The sequence below is a fragment of the Trichoplusia ni genome, chromosome 1 (assembly GCF_003590095.1).
Source record: "Trichoplusia ni isolate ovarian cell line Hi5 chromosome 1, tn1, whole genome shotgun sequence".
Lineage (NCBI taxonomy): Eukaryota > Metazoa > Arthropoda > Insecta > Lepidoptera > Noctuidae > Trichoplusia > Trichoplusia ni.
The window spans coordinates 21,365,305-21,381,174 of NC_039478.1; the positions used below are offsets into that span (position 1 = coordinate 21,365,305).

General features: G+C 36.5%; 2 protein-coding genes across 4 annotated transcripts; one reads left to right on the forward strand and one right to left on the reverse strand.

Moving 5' to 3' along the window:
• Positions 1 to 6,509: 6,509 nt before the first annotated feature.
• On the reverse strand, positions 6,510 to 12,815 carry LOC113499131 (atypical protein kinase C-like). Of its 3 annotated transcripts, none has more exons than XM_026879487.1 (3): positions 12,625 to 12,815; positions 8,928 to 9,126; positions 6,510 to 7,908 (listed from the first exon to the last, which is right to left on the reverse strand). In XM_026879487.1, the coding sequence occupies exons 2-3, from the start codon at positions 9,087 to 9,089 to the stop codon at positions 7,759 to 7,761; spliced, it is 312 nt and encodes a 103-aa protein (XP_026735288.1). In that variant the 5' UTR covers positions 9,090 to 9,126; positions 12,625 to 12,815; the 3' UTR covers positions 6,510 to 7,758. The 3 variants fall into 3 exon arrangements, with proteins under 3 accessions (XP_026735288.1, XP_026735296.1, XP_026735283.1); XM_026879495.1 differs by lacking the exon at positions 12,625 to 12,815 and adding an exon at positions 10,516 to 10,639; XM_026879482.1 differs by lacking the exon at positions 12,625 to 12,815 and adding an exon at positions 10,328 to 10,498.
• Positions 10,951 to 15,687, forward strand: LOC113499105 (F-actin-capping protein subunit beta-like). Its single transcript, XM_026879463.1, has 6 exons — positions 10,951 to 11,093; positions 11,218 to 11,602; positions 12,319 to 12,518; positions 13,494 to 13,605; positions 14,235 to 14,377; positions 15,166 to 15,687. The coding sequence occupies exons 1-5, from the start codon at positions 11,091 to 11,093 to the stop codon at positions 14,360 to 14,362; spliced, it is 828 nt and encodes a 275-aa protein (XP_026735264.1). The 5' UTR covers positions 10,951 to 11,090; the 3' UTR covers positions 14,363 to 14,377; positions 15,166 to 15,687.
• The last annotated feature ends 183 nt before the right edge of the window (positions 15,688 to 15,870 follow it).

A 15,870-nucleotide genomic window follows, 5' to 3' on the forward strand; every position in this document is an offset into this window, starting at 1 on the left:
AAAACACGTTTGGCCTGCGAAGTATTCCGTTTTCCTGGGAAATACCTTATAGAAGGCTTTGCAATTTTATAAAAGGAGTCCATTATGTAAACTAATGGCTACTGACCACGACAAGTTTTCACACAGGTCGGCAGTATGAACTAACGCCATGGTTAAACCTACTTCTTCCAAAATTAATAAATCGATTAATGCACTTTGGTCAAGATCTTCTTCTTTCTCGGTCAGAAAAATGATATATTTAACGTACACCGAGTCTACAGTAAGTCTTTTCAATGGGCCAGCATCCCACAGTCCAATTCAAGTCAATCATTGGTACAACTCATAACATACTACGTCTTTAGCGAGATAGGGCCGCCGGCCGGCTGGCCAACTAAAGTGACTAAGGTTCAAAAGTCGTTCGGACTGAGGAAGATTTGAGATAGTTTTATCCCATAATTACACAGAAAGATAACTGGAGAACCTTTTACTAAAAATGGACTGAGTGAATGAAGAAATTAAGCTGGTCAGATTGATTGTTTGACCACCTTAAACCTTCAGAATTACATACGAGTAAACTACAGACGATTCTGAAAATTGAATGCCCTTGCCTGGACAAAGAAGTAAGGCCTTGGAGGAGGTTTTTAACCAAAGGGGTCCATAGACTTAAGGAAGTCAACATAAAACAATAACCAAAAAATAATTAATTTAATCAAGTCATAAAACAATTGTTTTTAGTTGAAAAATAGTAGTGTTTAAACTAGATTTATTGAGTGTTATTACTATCATTACAATTCTGGCGAGAATTTTTACTCCACGGGCTAATCCAAAAAGAAAGAACACATATTATGACTGTTCATCCATAAAACAATTTCTCCAATCGACACTCGATAATTCCTAACTACGTTTCGGATTAATGTCAAAACATCAAAGCTTTCATAAAGTCCATTCTAGTCTAGTATTTCCTTCCTTCACTATAACTGACGCAAACTGTTCGTGTGCGTCCACCCTATAAATAAGTACAAGCTCGTCTATTGAACCAAATGCCACCCACGTCTTCCGGGATCCTTGTTATTAATACATAAACTGAACCTGACGTATTACAAACTTTTTTATTATGATTTAAATATTCGCTTATTTAGGACGAAGTTTTTTCTAGAATTTTAGATGGGTTAGATGAGATAACAAGTTGTGCGGTATGTGTAGGCTTTAACGCTCAAATTGAGTTTGGAAGGGACATCTAGAAGACTAGGTACTGGTAGTCTGTCAATCATATGCGGCAATAATGGAAGCCGATCTTAAGGGATTTTTTGAAAAGGCAAAATAAGGTCAATGAAGGTGAGCTTAATGGTGTTCATATTTCACAGAGAAAGGTGATATTTTTTCGCAAATGTGAGAAAACAACTTTTGGTTGCTAAGGATAACCTTTTTTGATTACTCGAGTTAGGTATTATAATATTCTAAAGCTCGTATGAGAACCCAAATAGTCGGAACTATTTTCCCATCCTTTTCCCAACTATGTTGGGGTCGGCTACCAGTCCAACCGGTTTCAGCTAAGTACCAGTGTTTTACAAGGAGCGACTGCCTATCTGACCTCCTCAACCCAGTTACCTGGGGAACACGATTCCCCTTGGTTTGACTGGCTGTCAGACTTTTCAAGCTTCTGACTACCTGTAACGATTTGTCAAAGATGTACGAATAACAACCGGGTCCCACAATTTAACGTGCCTTCGGAAACACGGAGGAACTCCTTATGACAAAGATGGTCACCCATGTACGGACCAACCGCGTCAAGCATAGCCTAACCTGTGATCGAATCACTTATGCGGTTATAGCTTAGCCACGAGCTCCTCTTACTATCGTACCTATTTGCCATATTTACGACATAACATAATTGAGAGAATCTCTGAAGCGTCATTTCAATCTGCTACCTTATTAGCAGTTTGTTTATCATAACCGTAGTTAAGGAGACCACTTGAGAGATCTTATTAGACTTGATCAGTGTGATCGTAAAATCGTTTTAAATCATCTTTGCCATAATTGCAGTTTTGCTTTATGCAGTGAAGTAGTTAAAGGTGAGGTTGATGATAAATAATCTGATGTGTTAATCGCGTAACTAGTTTCATATGGATAGAATATAATGAACCTCACATAAAAACGCAGGGTGGAACCTATTCCTCATCATCCCTAGACGATGACTGTAACTAAAATATGACAATCATGCCGGCAAATTTCCCACTGGAATGTCCCACTGCTGGGCAAAGGCCTCCCTCTTTTCTCAAATCGTATACACGTACATGAGCAAAGGATACTAATCGATCGTATATCGATATTACTGCACCTGTGGTTGCATCTGTTTTACAAATAAGGTTTTATATCTAAGTAAAACATTATCTAATTACGTTCGACTAATGATACTTATACCTAAGATAGTTATAATTAAATACGTTTTACATTTATAGTTTTTATTGATCCTGTATTTGTAAACACAGCTGTGTGGACGGCTGGTTAATTGGGGATTTCCTGTAAGCTAATTCATAAGACTTGCATGTTTATAATATTCGTAGATACGTGAGGTAACACAAATAGAAATAATAGAATATTATAGAAGTGACTACCGTCATGAAACTTGAATAAGTTCGTACAAAGGCTTTCGAAACAATGAAATAAATTAAACCTCCGTGATAGGGTGTATATCAGTCACATGTATTACAAAAAGTTTCTTCTTTGAGAATGCATTATCAAATATAAATACACTTTAAAACGCTATTCGACTTATCGAAGAATACGTGTTCAATCAATACGATTATTACTATAACAGAGTGTCGCAAACACAGAGCATTTTAATGAAGACTGAGAACAGTGACATATTTTAAGAAGTTTATCCTTTTTTCGCGAGGGATTCACGAACATTCAAGTCACATGCACAACATACCCAGATCCAGAACAAGCATTCGTGATCACACAAATACTTGTCCTGTTTAGGATTGAGCCTGTGACACGTCGGGCACAGTTTATTGCCGTTGTGGCCGTACAGGTAACAACGCCCTACTCTGCCTATTAATTTAACACAGGCTAGAATAAAAACATAAACAGAATATGGTAAAACAAAAGCGTCGAAAGGTATGAAGCCAACTAAAAAGGAAAACCTTTGATCACATCTTCTAGCTTGGTCTTCATATTTTTTAACATAATCTAAGTACTTAAAACCTAACCATCATCTAACGATTGTAGCCGACGCGCGGTCGACGGCACTATGACAATGAAACTATGAATTTTATATGGCGGTAGTACACAAAAGTTGATGAGGGAAATTACACAGGGATACATTAATTAGGGTTGAAGTTCCCGACGCCATCTTGCCGAGGGCCTGCGGTTCTCTCACCTGTTCCGAGGCCCTAATTTTGTTATCTTACACACTGTCACAAAGACGACTGTTAACAAACCCTCGTTCAAATTATTCGTTGACATGTTTTGTTGAGCGGAAAGTTTTGTGTTTTAATATAAGAGGGTAGTATGAAACTGGAAATTGTGTTTCATGAATAACAAGTTAGAAATATTTTTATTAACAATTTATGTCAGGATATGCTAATGAGTATGTCCATCAAAAGGTATTAGGGCCAGATCAGGCACACCTTACATCGTCAGAAATGTCAATTAACGGCAGGCGGACGTATAAAACGAATAGCCGTTAGGAAACAACAGCAATCCCATTCGAGGGCGGGCCACGTATTCAATTAACAGAATAGGATTCTGAATTGTCGTTCATAACGCTCACAAAGTTAATTAAAATATCCCTAAATTGCGCAGCGACGGCTAAAGGCGACGGGCCGAACAAACCGGAGCCCCACGGTGGGCGCCAAAATTTCCCACAATGTTTGTACTTTATTAGAGCAAGTTTCCCCGCCCCTGTTTGCATACAAGTTTGGGCCGCTTCCGTTTTATTTACAGACGGTTTGGAGCGCTCGCCAAGTTACACGGACGCCTCGCTAAATCCACTCGGGACGTGTGCCTTCGGACTTGTCCGGACTACTGCATTGGGTGCTCTACTCCGGGACTTGCAAATGTATGACTTGTTAGCTCCGATTACGTGTGGAAACTTAGTTGTGCGCGCTCGCTGTTATTATTTAGTGACAATAATGAATTGTGGGGCAGAGAGAGACTGGAATGTTTTGCAACATGTTCTCATAGATTCAATTTCGTAACATATATTCAACAACCCATAGAAAATCTAGGAATAAAACAAAGCACGAACTGAATTCATATCTCTTTTCCAGTTCGTGTCCGAACCTTAATGCCGCAGCATAGAAAACAATAACAGAAACGGAGACAAGGCTATCACAGTTCCGAATCCACGGAACGTGACTGGATACGTCTGATCGTTGCGGCGAACGTACAAAAAATGAGAAATATCACCGTCGACGACGCCAATCTGAATATGGAAATGGCCACCGCCCGGATTCGCAATGCGGGCAGATAAGAATTTTATAGCGAAAGTACACCCGGCCCGGGTAAACATTGTGCGAAATGCTAGCGATAAGTGAACGCTACTGAATCGTCATCGGCAGAATAAAAGCGATGAACGTCACGCTTTTGTATTCGACAAACGAGACACATTCGTTCGGACAAAACGCGTAAATTATTTACAGATAAATTATTCATTTATGTTAATAAACGAAGCGACGTCCAAACCTCGTGTTGTCTTTGAGTTTTCGTGAGACATTTGTTTTTCGTAATTGGCTAACATTAGTTGTCATAGTCTCCGTAGTTTAAAGTTAAAATGGTAATTTATTGATAAGTCGAGTCGATTGGTTTGGGGTTGGGGAATCTTTGAAAAGTGTCCAATAGTCAAAAAACCTGTATTTTTAGACAAGAAAGTGAGTGTTTGTACACCGAAGATCTTTTACAGAATCCTAAAAAGACCTTGTCGATCTGTAATCTGACATGAACAGTCATAACTAGACAGTTGAGATTTTTCCAGTTGATGTTACCATCAAATATTTGTTAGGGTATCATATCCGTGGGGTGACAATTAGGTTGAGGGTTCAACAAAAATGAGTTTGTCAGTCAACGTATTTCTTTCTTTTAAGCCTGTTTGCACGAAAACCTCAATGTCTCAAGTCAGAATCGCACACTTGACTTGTTATTTCCACATTTGTTGTACAAGTAAAGTAACAATATTAGATTCATTGCCATATGATCTAACTCGACAATAATATTTGTAATTAAGTACTTAATTAGCTCTGACTTCTTTACGACACTACTAAAAGCTTTGAAATGTTAATACTAATTGCTTATTGTTCTAAAAAATAACAAGAACGATATATTATTGTTGCTAAAGTCAGTCGGGCGAAACATCCGTAATTTTAATGAAGGAAAACCGGACGTTACTAACAACATGCGCTGATTAAAATACTTTTGATCAAGTAATAACTTTAAAAATATATATCGCGTGTTTCATTTTTTATGTAATTCATTTACGTTACCATTTTATATTTATACTAGCTGTCGCCCGCGACTTCGTCCGCGTGGTTAGAAGAGATTGCGACTATAACTTCAGATTTAAACTATCCTATCTCTCAAGTTGGATCGAACTGCACATGGTGTGCGAATTTTATTACAATCGGTTAAGTGGTTTAGGAGTCCATTGAGGACAAACATTCTGACATGAGATTTATGTATATTAAGATATTATGTATAGAAATTTCGCAGATACCTAGAAAGTTTAATTTGAAATTTTGGAATCAAAATCTATTACGCAATGAAAATGTATATATAGCCTTTTAAGATTTAGTACAGTATTTAGTTATTCAGTACAAGTCAAAAAATAAATTTATGTTCAATTTCAAGTAATTGTTTATAATGACCGTAATTGTTTATATGGTATAACTGGAAGACCCAGCAAATGTTGTTTTATACAAAACAAATTTCTCGGAAATACTGGTATAGAAAAAACATTACAAAATACGAATAAAATATGCAATCAATTTTAGCACAAATGTTCCTCGTTTCGATATATACTTATGCAATTATTGTGTAAAGTTGTCATAATAACCTTTATTTGTGAAAAATAATGCTTTAAATATTCTCCATTAAAATTGAATGACAGCCTATATTAAATTCTCCATATCTGACAACGTAATAAGCCTTATCCCAATTAATTAACTCCATTACAATTTCATACGCGTTCGAAATTTCCATAAAATAAGTCTGACCCGCAATAAGTGTCATAGCAGACAAACTATTAATGTTCAGATGGTTCAACCCAAACGTGCGCGCGGCGCTATGTGTGCGTGCAATATATTATCATTAAAGCTTGACTGTGTGACATTCACACACAAATGAAAGCTGTGTTAGTACACAACATCCTTACTAATATTATAAATGTGAAAGTAATTCTGTATGTCTGGCTGTCTGTCTGTTACGCTTTCACGTCTAAACCACTGAACTGATTTTAATGAAATTTGGTACAGAGATAGAATTGACCTTGAGAAAGAACATAGGATAGTTTTTATCCCGGACTTTTGAAGAGTTCTCTTAGAAACGCGATATAACCGACCTTGACGCGGGCGAAGCCGCGGGCGAAAAGCTAGTCACTGTATATATAAGGGTTGAAACACACGTCACGCCGCGCAAAGATGTCTAGAATTGACTATAAACTGTCGAGAAACTAGGAAATTATACTAGGGTTGGGAATGGTTGGAAGACTGCCCGATTTGAATCTGATAAGGTCGACCCTATCGCATGCATTATATTGGGACTGGTGCTATTAACTTAATGAATCGATTTATGATTCGATGGTAACTTATATTCGATTTTGGCGTTCTGCCGGGCTGTTATAGACTGTAGCAGTGGGTTTTTTAGTAGGTTGGTTACACAGTTATACAGAATTGGGTAATGCTCATGAATTGTAAACGCAAAAATGTCATTGAATTGTAATTTTGTGTGTTCCTACATTAAAAGGCCCGAAAAATAGGCTGACCTTATTCCATTTTTGTTACAACTTCAAAAATATTTATAAATAGTCAAGTAAAGTATCAAAATTCTCAATGTTCGATAAAAACAATATCCAAAAAAATACGATACCAATTCGGTCTGTTTAACCGGTTCCCTTGACAGCGCCATCTATCATTTTAAGCGCGCACTAGAACAGTAAAACGCAGCACAAGCGCTGACAAACCGCCCCCAGCCACAGCTAAGCGAAGCAATTAATCACAACACTTTTTACTCTATAATTACGCTTTCTGAGAACCGTTGGACCAATTGTTTCTATGCAAATATTGTTTCTAAAGAGTGGGCGTCGCATAGCTTAATCTTCATCCCTAATGGGCTGGAAGATAAAAACTAAGGGATGTCTAAGGGGATTTAATTTATCGCAGTCTTGATAATCTTGTTAGCCGATCTCAGCCAATGTTATGTAAACTAAATGTAAAATAATTATTAGATATTCAACACTCAATATCTTTATATCGTTCCAAACGTCCATTTGGAAGTATACATACATTACTCAATCTGTCTTATGTGTACAGTAATATACTTTATTTGAAATCGTAGCTTCGAAATAGAGGTAACAACCTTAATGTGTGTTTAGTAATAGTTTTAGACCTTTCTACAAAACTCCAAATAATAGTCCACAATTTTTTTAAGTATACCGACATAACCCTGACCCGCAATCCGATGAATAACGCTATTCCCCCATGATTCGTTATTTGACATCACAAACGTAGTCAACTAGTCATTCCATTCAGTAGTCTGAGTACAGCCTTTGACTACTTCCTCGGACTATCGTCTTCTTATGTGGTAGAACTTACCGTGAACAGTCAGCTCGGAGTCCCTGTTGAGCTCGTAGAGACGCAGCGCCTCGTCCAGCTCCAACTGCGTCGATATCGTGCAGGGGTCACCTTCCTCGTCCACCCACTTCATAGTAAACACCTGGAAACAGATTTCAAATTTAGAGACAGGTAGTGGTGGTCGCCGGTGACCGACGAAGGATTGGTTATCTTTTTTGTATGTTCGGGGACTTAGTCTTGACACGCAAGCAGGATTTAGTTACGTTACTTCTCATCTCGCAACTTCCACTATTTTAAAAACTTAATTATTTTCTAGTCCGGGACAGAAAATCGTGGAAGTACTTTGCCAGGAGACGGACACGGTGGGCTAGATAAAAAATATTGCTTTGTTGTTTTATCAATGTCCGCCATAGCACACTGAATAGTAATGGTACGTATTTTAAATGGGAATAGCGTCACTTCTTTGTATTTTGCGAAGCCGCTACATCAAAAATCTCCTAACCAACACCTAAACTTTAAAGCAGTTTTTATTTGTATTTTTTTTTATATAAAGCCACAGGCAGGCAGTAAAGGACTACAAAAATCGAACAGAACTCCTAATTAAATGCAATTGCTTAATCATGGCCACACTTAAGTGTAATACTATTCTTAGTTCGAAGTTCAAAAGGTAGGTATCCGTTTCAGTTAAACCAATTACTAGAAGTTCAATGTTAATACTGTTGTTTTTAACCGTTGAAAATATTACTACACCTGGAAAGTGTCAAAAGGTCCAGATTAAATTCTACTATTTTAAGACTACTACTCAATAACCTAGCAATGTCAGTTATTTTGAAATTATTTGTCAGTACTCTGTTTAGGTACTTAAAAAAGGGTAAACAATGTTACAATAGAGATGTAAATCTTAGTTCTGGGTAAATCCCTACTAATATTATAAATGCGAAAGTAACTCAGTCTGTCTGTCTGTCTGTCTGACTGTCTGTTACGCTTTCACGTCTAAAGCGCTGAACTAGAGTTGACCTTGAGAAAGAACATAGGATAGTTTTTATCCTGGACTTTTGAAAAGTTCTCTTGGAAACGCGATATAACCGACCTCGACGCGGGCGAAAACTAGTTAATAATAATTACTCAACAGTTACCATACAAAACTTCAAAAAAACCAACCTGGTCAGGCATAAAACGGCATATCGCCACCATCTCCTGCGTAAACTCATCAAAGTTGATGTTATGGTTGATGTATGTTATCATCACATCACCATTGTACACCGTCTTCACCCGCACATCGTTCGCATGGTTATCCTGGTTCACCAGTTGGGTCGGCATCATGACAGGGTTACTTCTTTGCGCCCGTTAACCGCAGTGCCTGGAATTTTCAAGGTTATATCTTTAGATAGTTGTAAACATATGGTATTATTATCTATGTAGAGATGGAATGTTATCTTTCATGTTTTTTATGATTATGACCTTGTTTGTAGGATAAATCAAAAATAATATGTTTTGGCTCATTTTGTTAAAGTTCCTCCTTCGTACAGAATAAAGATTGATCTAGTTGGTATTAAACTAAACTTGAAGGTATTCAAGTTAGGCTACTGTTGGTTTTGTAAAACCCACACAATAGTTTTTATCCTTTGATCTTCCTGTCCTTTGCTGCTTCTAAAGTGGTCTTTCTTTAAAGCCTAACAACATCACTTCATCTACCATCAGAACATATAATATATGTACTGAGATATATTCTGAAAATCTGGATATGAATGTTTTAGGAAGACATGTTTGTAGTCAGTAAGCACTAAGCATAGCAACCTTAGTATTCCTAATTAACATGCATGTAAAGATGTAAACAATCTAATTAGTGTTTTTGTTCGCACCTTACTTGTGCAAACTTTGTAGAAGTCATTATATAAGAATGGCATTGCTGGCTAACGAGGTTAATGTTTATATCAACTTTTATATTAATAGGCTTTCATAAAAGAGATCTACGCTACTGTTATCTTTAACTTTGACTATTACGAGTTTTAGTAACAGCAGATATGCTTAATTCTTATCAGTAATCATAATTCATCACAAATTAGCAACTAGCAGAATAGTCAACCAGATATAACTTGTTCCTTAGTAACAAATACAAAGAGATACAGAACCGGCCACCAGTAATTACTTATTTGAATACAATACAGTGTTACCTGACAGGTACTATTGTTACTTTATTACTCAGATTTTAACCTCTCCATGCAATGTTGAATCTAAAGATTTAAATTGTATTTTCAAAGTTTAGTTTCATTCAAAAGTTGCTTAATTACATTTAGAGCATGTGATTTATGAGTTAAGTGCAGTAGCAACCATCGTAGGGTTTCAAGACCATCAACTTTGTGAATGCCCATTGCAAATAGGATTATCTTATATGCAATCTCCGAAGCACTATTCTACCTTACTGACAAAAGCTAACCGCGTCCTCGATACACTTACTTCCCGTTTAGGCGCGTATAATAGAACCTTTATAATAATAACCGTGATAACATTCCCATAACGTGAATCATTAAACTAAGTATGATTGTGTACACAATACAAACCTTTACGAGAATTCACACCACACGTAACACTATTACTTCGACGCTGATATAAGAAGGAATCACAATCCCATTGATGAAATTATTAATTTATGTAATAAACGGTAATTATCAAAATTATATGTAATAACAACAAAACTTTGACACACACAACATTATACACGAACTGACATTTAACAGGAAACAGTTACATGTTTTCATTGACTATGACGCTTTCATGCTTCCCATTCGAATTCCTGCGAGAGTGAAAGAAACCGATATACCGGCGTCGTACAATCCAGGCAACGTTCCTTTTAAGTTAATAGTGACGTGCCAGCTGTTTCCGGCGTACTGTAACAAGTTATTTATGTATTATCAATTTGAACTTATAAGGCAAAAAATATGTCAAGTATTATATCCAAAATATTATTTACTAGAACAACTAAATAATATTTTGGATATAAATTAACTGGAATCTTTAAATTCTATGCTTCACAAGGTTTTTTTTTAATTTCAATAAAAGATTTGTGTTTAAATCATGGAATAATTTGGAAAGTAGTTTATTTTTACAGCACTATAAAGCACAAAAATACTACCTATATTATTTACTTTATGGCATCGAGCTTTTCTGAACGTCGTTGGCTCTTGTCAAATTACGTCAATCAAGCTCAAGTTATCAATTCGGGTTGGGATTACTAAAATTAATTGGAACATAACAATTATAACTCTAAAAAGATCTTAATTTATTTACCGTATTTATTAGCCCTTTCTGTATTCTCATTTTATCATGGTAAGTCAGTTTTGAGGGCGTCACAGCCCTCATATTTTACTAGAACACTATTTGTTATGATGACTAATACACCAAAATTAACGGAATACAACTAAAACTGTGATATGATTTTTGATTATTACAGACTGACCAACAAATGGATTGTGCGTTGGACCTGATGCGGAGGCTGCCTCCGCAGCAGATCGAGAAAAACTTGACAGATCTGATAGATCTGGTGCCTAGTATGTGCGATGACCTGCTCTCGTCTGTGGACCAGCCGCTTAAGATCGCTCAGGACCGCAGCACAGGGAAAGACTACTTACTGTGCGATTACAACCGCGACGGAGACTCTTACAGGTCGCCGTGGTCAAATACGTACGACCCTCCTCTAGAAGACGGGTCGATGCCTTCGGAAAGGTTGAGGAAATTAGAAATCGACGCTAATCACGCCTTCGACCAGTACAGAGAAATGTACTTCGAAGGAGGAGTCAGCTCTGTGTACCTGTGGGACATGGACCATGGATTTGCAGGTTTGTTACATTCTTAGGTTATAAACAGGAAATATTTATATTTAATTATTAGCATTACTTAATTTGGTGTCGTTTATGTTGTAACTCTCAAAATGAATCAATTAGGTTGTGTTTTCATGTATAGAGTTTGCTATAATTGTTTTGACTATTTATCTTCATAGGGTGATCCCTATACTTTTAAATCAATCTGGACACTACTGATTTGTCTACCATACCTTACATGTGTATGTAAAACAAATCAACAACTGTGAAAACACCACAATAAAAATTGTTAAAACAACCTATTACTACACATGTTTAATACTTCATAGTACAGAGAGTAGGAACAAGAAGTGAAAAACATACACAAACTGTGGCTAGACCACTTACCAACCAGCACTTACTTAAAAAACATTTAAGAAGGTGACCAGGGGGTTCACCATGGTATCTTAAAAAAATGTTTGTGGGAATGTGACGGTGAAACAGTGTTGAGTGGCATCTTCCTTCATACCCACAAAAATATTACTTTGAAATGTTGGACGCTAATCCAAACAAATAAAATATAGATTTGGGTAATTTTCTTTTTGTTTCCTGCATAAATCAGAAATGATCACTTAAATACTTTAATTTAAATATTATATTTATTTCAAACAACTAGATATTTCAAATAAAATTAATCATGTTTTAGATATTATAGACTTGACAGACTTATACCAATAATTAATAAAACATTTCAGGTGTAATATTGATAAAGAAAGCTGGCGATGGCTCTCAGAAGATCAAAGGCTGCTGGGACTCCATCCACGTGGTTGAGGTGATAGAGAAGAGCTCGGGCCGCAATGCTCACTATAAGCTCACATCTACCGCCATGCTCTGGCTGCAGACCAACAAGGAAAGTAGCGGGACCATGAACCTCGGTGGAAGTCTTACTAGACAGGTCTGTATTTACATGAATGGTTACATTTATCAGTTTTCTCTTCACCATAGTATTTGTTCTATCTGGTTTGGGTCCAGAGGATATATTTATTTTTAAAGTTTAATACCTTGAGGATACTCCAGAGTCTGGCTGTCCTTCTGTCTGTCACCAGACAGTAACTCATGACTCATGCTATCTAGACAGTTGGATTTTCTATACATTATGGTATTTCCATTGCCACTAATAATGAAAATAACAATGTGCAAATTTTGTTTTTGTCTAGCTGCTATCCTATTGTAACCGTCGCAAATGTCGCAAATCCGACTTATTATCGTCAATATGCACTATCTGAAACCCAAATTTTTACCAATTTCATAGATGTGCTTTTGTCAATAGTGGACAAATTTGATAAGAGACTATTATACATCTATTAATGTTTACTTTATTTATTGAACTATCTAATCACAGTGTATTGTGTGTATGCACTCGTATCAATAATATAAGTGATTATCCGTTACCATAAATGGTAATCATTAATGTTTGGAAGTATTCATTTGGTAAAAGTTGTGGTGCTATGCTAATTCTGTTTAACACACTTTTACTACATATCTCACTTTGTTCTACAAGTAATCAAACAAACCTATTTTGGTTAGTTTACCATGGCAAATTGTGGTTCAACTGAGGCTGGACTTTCGAAGTAGACTCCTACTAAAATTTATGCAGTTGGTTTTGCGCTAAAATTATGTGATAATAAGAGATTAATTAAATGACTACTGCAGAGGCCTATTTATCTCCCTTCCATCTCTCTTCATCTTCTCTTCGGGTTCTGGCTGTGATGTGCCAGTTTTATCAAAGACCTCAAGCTAAAACTACAATCATCTACTGGAATGTCTTAATAATTAGGAGGAACCTATTCTAACGAATCGTCATTACCATGGAGAGGGACCTGCTCTTCAGATATTTTTTCTGTCTAGTAAATGATTGTGGTATTTGCAGGCAGAGCAAGACTCAGCGGTGAGTGACGTCACGCCGCACATCGTGAACGTCGGCCGCATGGTCGAGGATATGGAGAACAAGATCAGGAACACCCTCAACGATATCTACTTTGGTAAAGTATTTTAATAAGTTGAGGAGAAAGGCTAGTGTATGTATGGTAACTGGAATATAATAAAATAATTACCATTAATAATTAATAAAATAACCGCAATTTTATGTTCGAGAGGGATTATTTTCGATTTTAAGCGGGTGGGCCCGCGGGGTTTTCCTCAAACTCTATAACTAACTAACTTCCGGTAACTCTATAATTCATACATTATTTAGTATCTCACACACACTCATTCGAGTTGTAATGAAAGAAGTGAATGGAGATTTAATTATTAGTTCATCATAGTAAATCCTAGATTGTTTTTAATACTTACGTAGAATTACAGAATTTTAAAGTAGACCTGTTTGTGTAAATGTGTTTGTGAGCTAAGCTATAACCGCATAAGTGACTCGATCACAGGCTAAGCTACGCTTGACGCGGTTGGTCCGTGCTTCGGAAGGCACATTAAATTATTTCTATATCTTTGACAGTCGTTAAAAGTACTCAGAAGCTTGAAAGTCTCACAACCAGTCTAGCCAAGGGGTATCGTGTTGCCCAGGTAACTGGGTTGAGGAGGTCAGATAGGCAGTCGCTCCTTGTAAAACACTGGTTAAGTACCAGTGTTTTAATATAATAGTGGCCTGTTGTTCCAGGTAAGACTAAGGACATAGTGAACGGGCTGCGCTCGGTGGTCCCGGCGGACGTCGTGCACCGGCGCGCGGCGCTGCAACACGACCTGGCCGTGGCGCTGCAGCGTCGACACGTCGCGCGCGACGACTGAGACCGCCCGGCCTGCGTGAGTACACACCTGTCACCTACAGAGACCAGATACACCACACACACACACACACACTCACACACACATATACACACTGATTATATTCAGTGGTGTACACTAAAGAATATATTCATTCATTCACTGTCACAGATTCACAAGTTAACAGGAAATTCAATTGGAAATTTTTCGTATTCTCATGAGCATTTTGTCAACTCATGAGCATTTTGTCAACTCATGAGCACACATTGAGTAGTCATTGTAATCCTGCCCCGTACATTGATAACATTAAATTTGATAGTTACATTAGTTTTCACAGTGCCATAGTGATCTAAATGGCCTGGGCCCCAATTCTGCTGATTTACATCGGTCAATGAATGAATGAATTTGACTTAAAATGACAATTTTCGTTTTTCTACACAATAATTGTAAATTTTGTGTGGGACGGTACACTCAAGGTCAATACAATTCACGTCCAATTATTGTATTGGCAGACAACACATGCATTCATGAAAATTCACTCATACTCACAAACGCGCAGATTTATATACTTACAACCTACACATGCAAGATAAAAAGTGATTTAGGAAATGGAAAGGAAAACACAGCAGTTACATTGAGACACTATACCTGATAATTATTTTTCCTTGGACTTGTTTAATCCAATGGTGGCAGGTCCATAAAACTTTTCTTTTGCTCAACCTAAAATTTAAACTCTGTTAATGACCCCTTAATCTGTATTTAACTCCCTGTTTTTCAATTTCATATTTAATCTCTAAATATAAAATGTATATTTTATCTTATTCCAGATGAGGTGGAGATATTGGGTAAATTGTGTTAATTAAGGATCGCTCACGGAACGGAAATGTGAACTTACGAAATTGTGGAAACTTATGAAGGATAATTTAATATAAAAAATATATTTCTCGTCTATTAATAAATAGTGTATTGAATTTAGAAATAAATCAATGCGGCCAGTATGGTGCTTTGAACAAAATAGTCCTTATAAATATATTTTGTCTTCATAGATATTATTGGAATTGTACGCATTGTAAACTATGTAAAAATCGTCTCATTATGTATAGTTTTCGGAATTAAATTCGCCCAACTATCATCCATCTCATTAACTGTTGCATTTTTATTGCTTAGTATTTTCTTTTATGGTAGTTTATAACAAAGTGTATTTTTAACTTAAGGTTCTATAATAAATAAGAGCATTACATTATTATAATGTTAAGTGATTGCAGCAACAAGCCAATTTATTGTTGCAATTTGTTTCACATAATAACAATAGGTTTTAATTGGCCTCTCTAAATATATATTTATCCGCATTTGGCTTTTTATTTCAATTTCCATATAATCTACCTCTCTGATCCTCGCCCAACCTACTTTTTGAGATCTTAGCCCATTGAAACATTGTTTTACAAGAGATAAAATCTCAAATTAATCAAAATGTTTTAATTTCAAGATCGACGCAAATAAAATTAAGAAGTTTCCTCAATTCGACCATCGAC

Bases quoted from the DNA above. Each gene is read 5' to 3' on its own strand.
- LOC113499131 (XM_026879487.1), bottom strand. From the start codon at position 9,089: ATGATGCCGACCCAACTGGTGAACCAGGATAACCATGCGAACGATGTG. The intron at 7,909-8,927 runs GTTGGTTTTTTT...ATCTGTTTCCAG, and splicing joins GCCGTTTTATGCCTGACCAG to GTGTTTACTATGAAGTGGGT.
- LOC113499105 (XM_026879463.1), top strand. The intron at 12,519-13,493 runs GTCTGTATTTAC...TGGTATTTGCAG, and splicing joins GTGGAAGTCTTACTAGACAG to GCAGAGCAAGACTCAGCGGT. The intron at 13,606-14,234 runs GTAAAGTATTTT...CTGTTGTTCCAG, and splicing joins CCTCAACGATATCTACTTTG to GTAAGACTAAGGACATAGTG.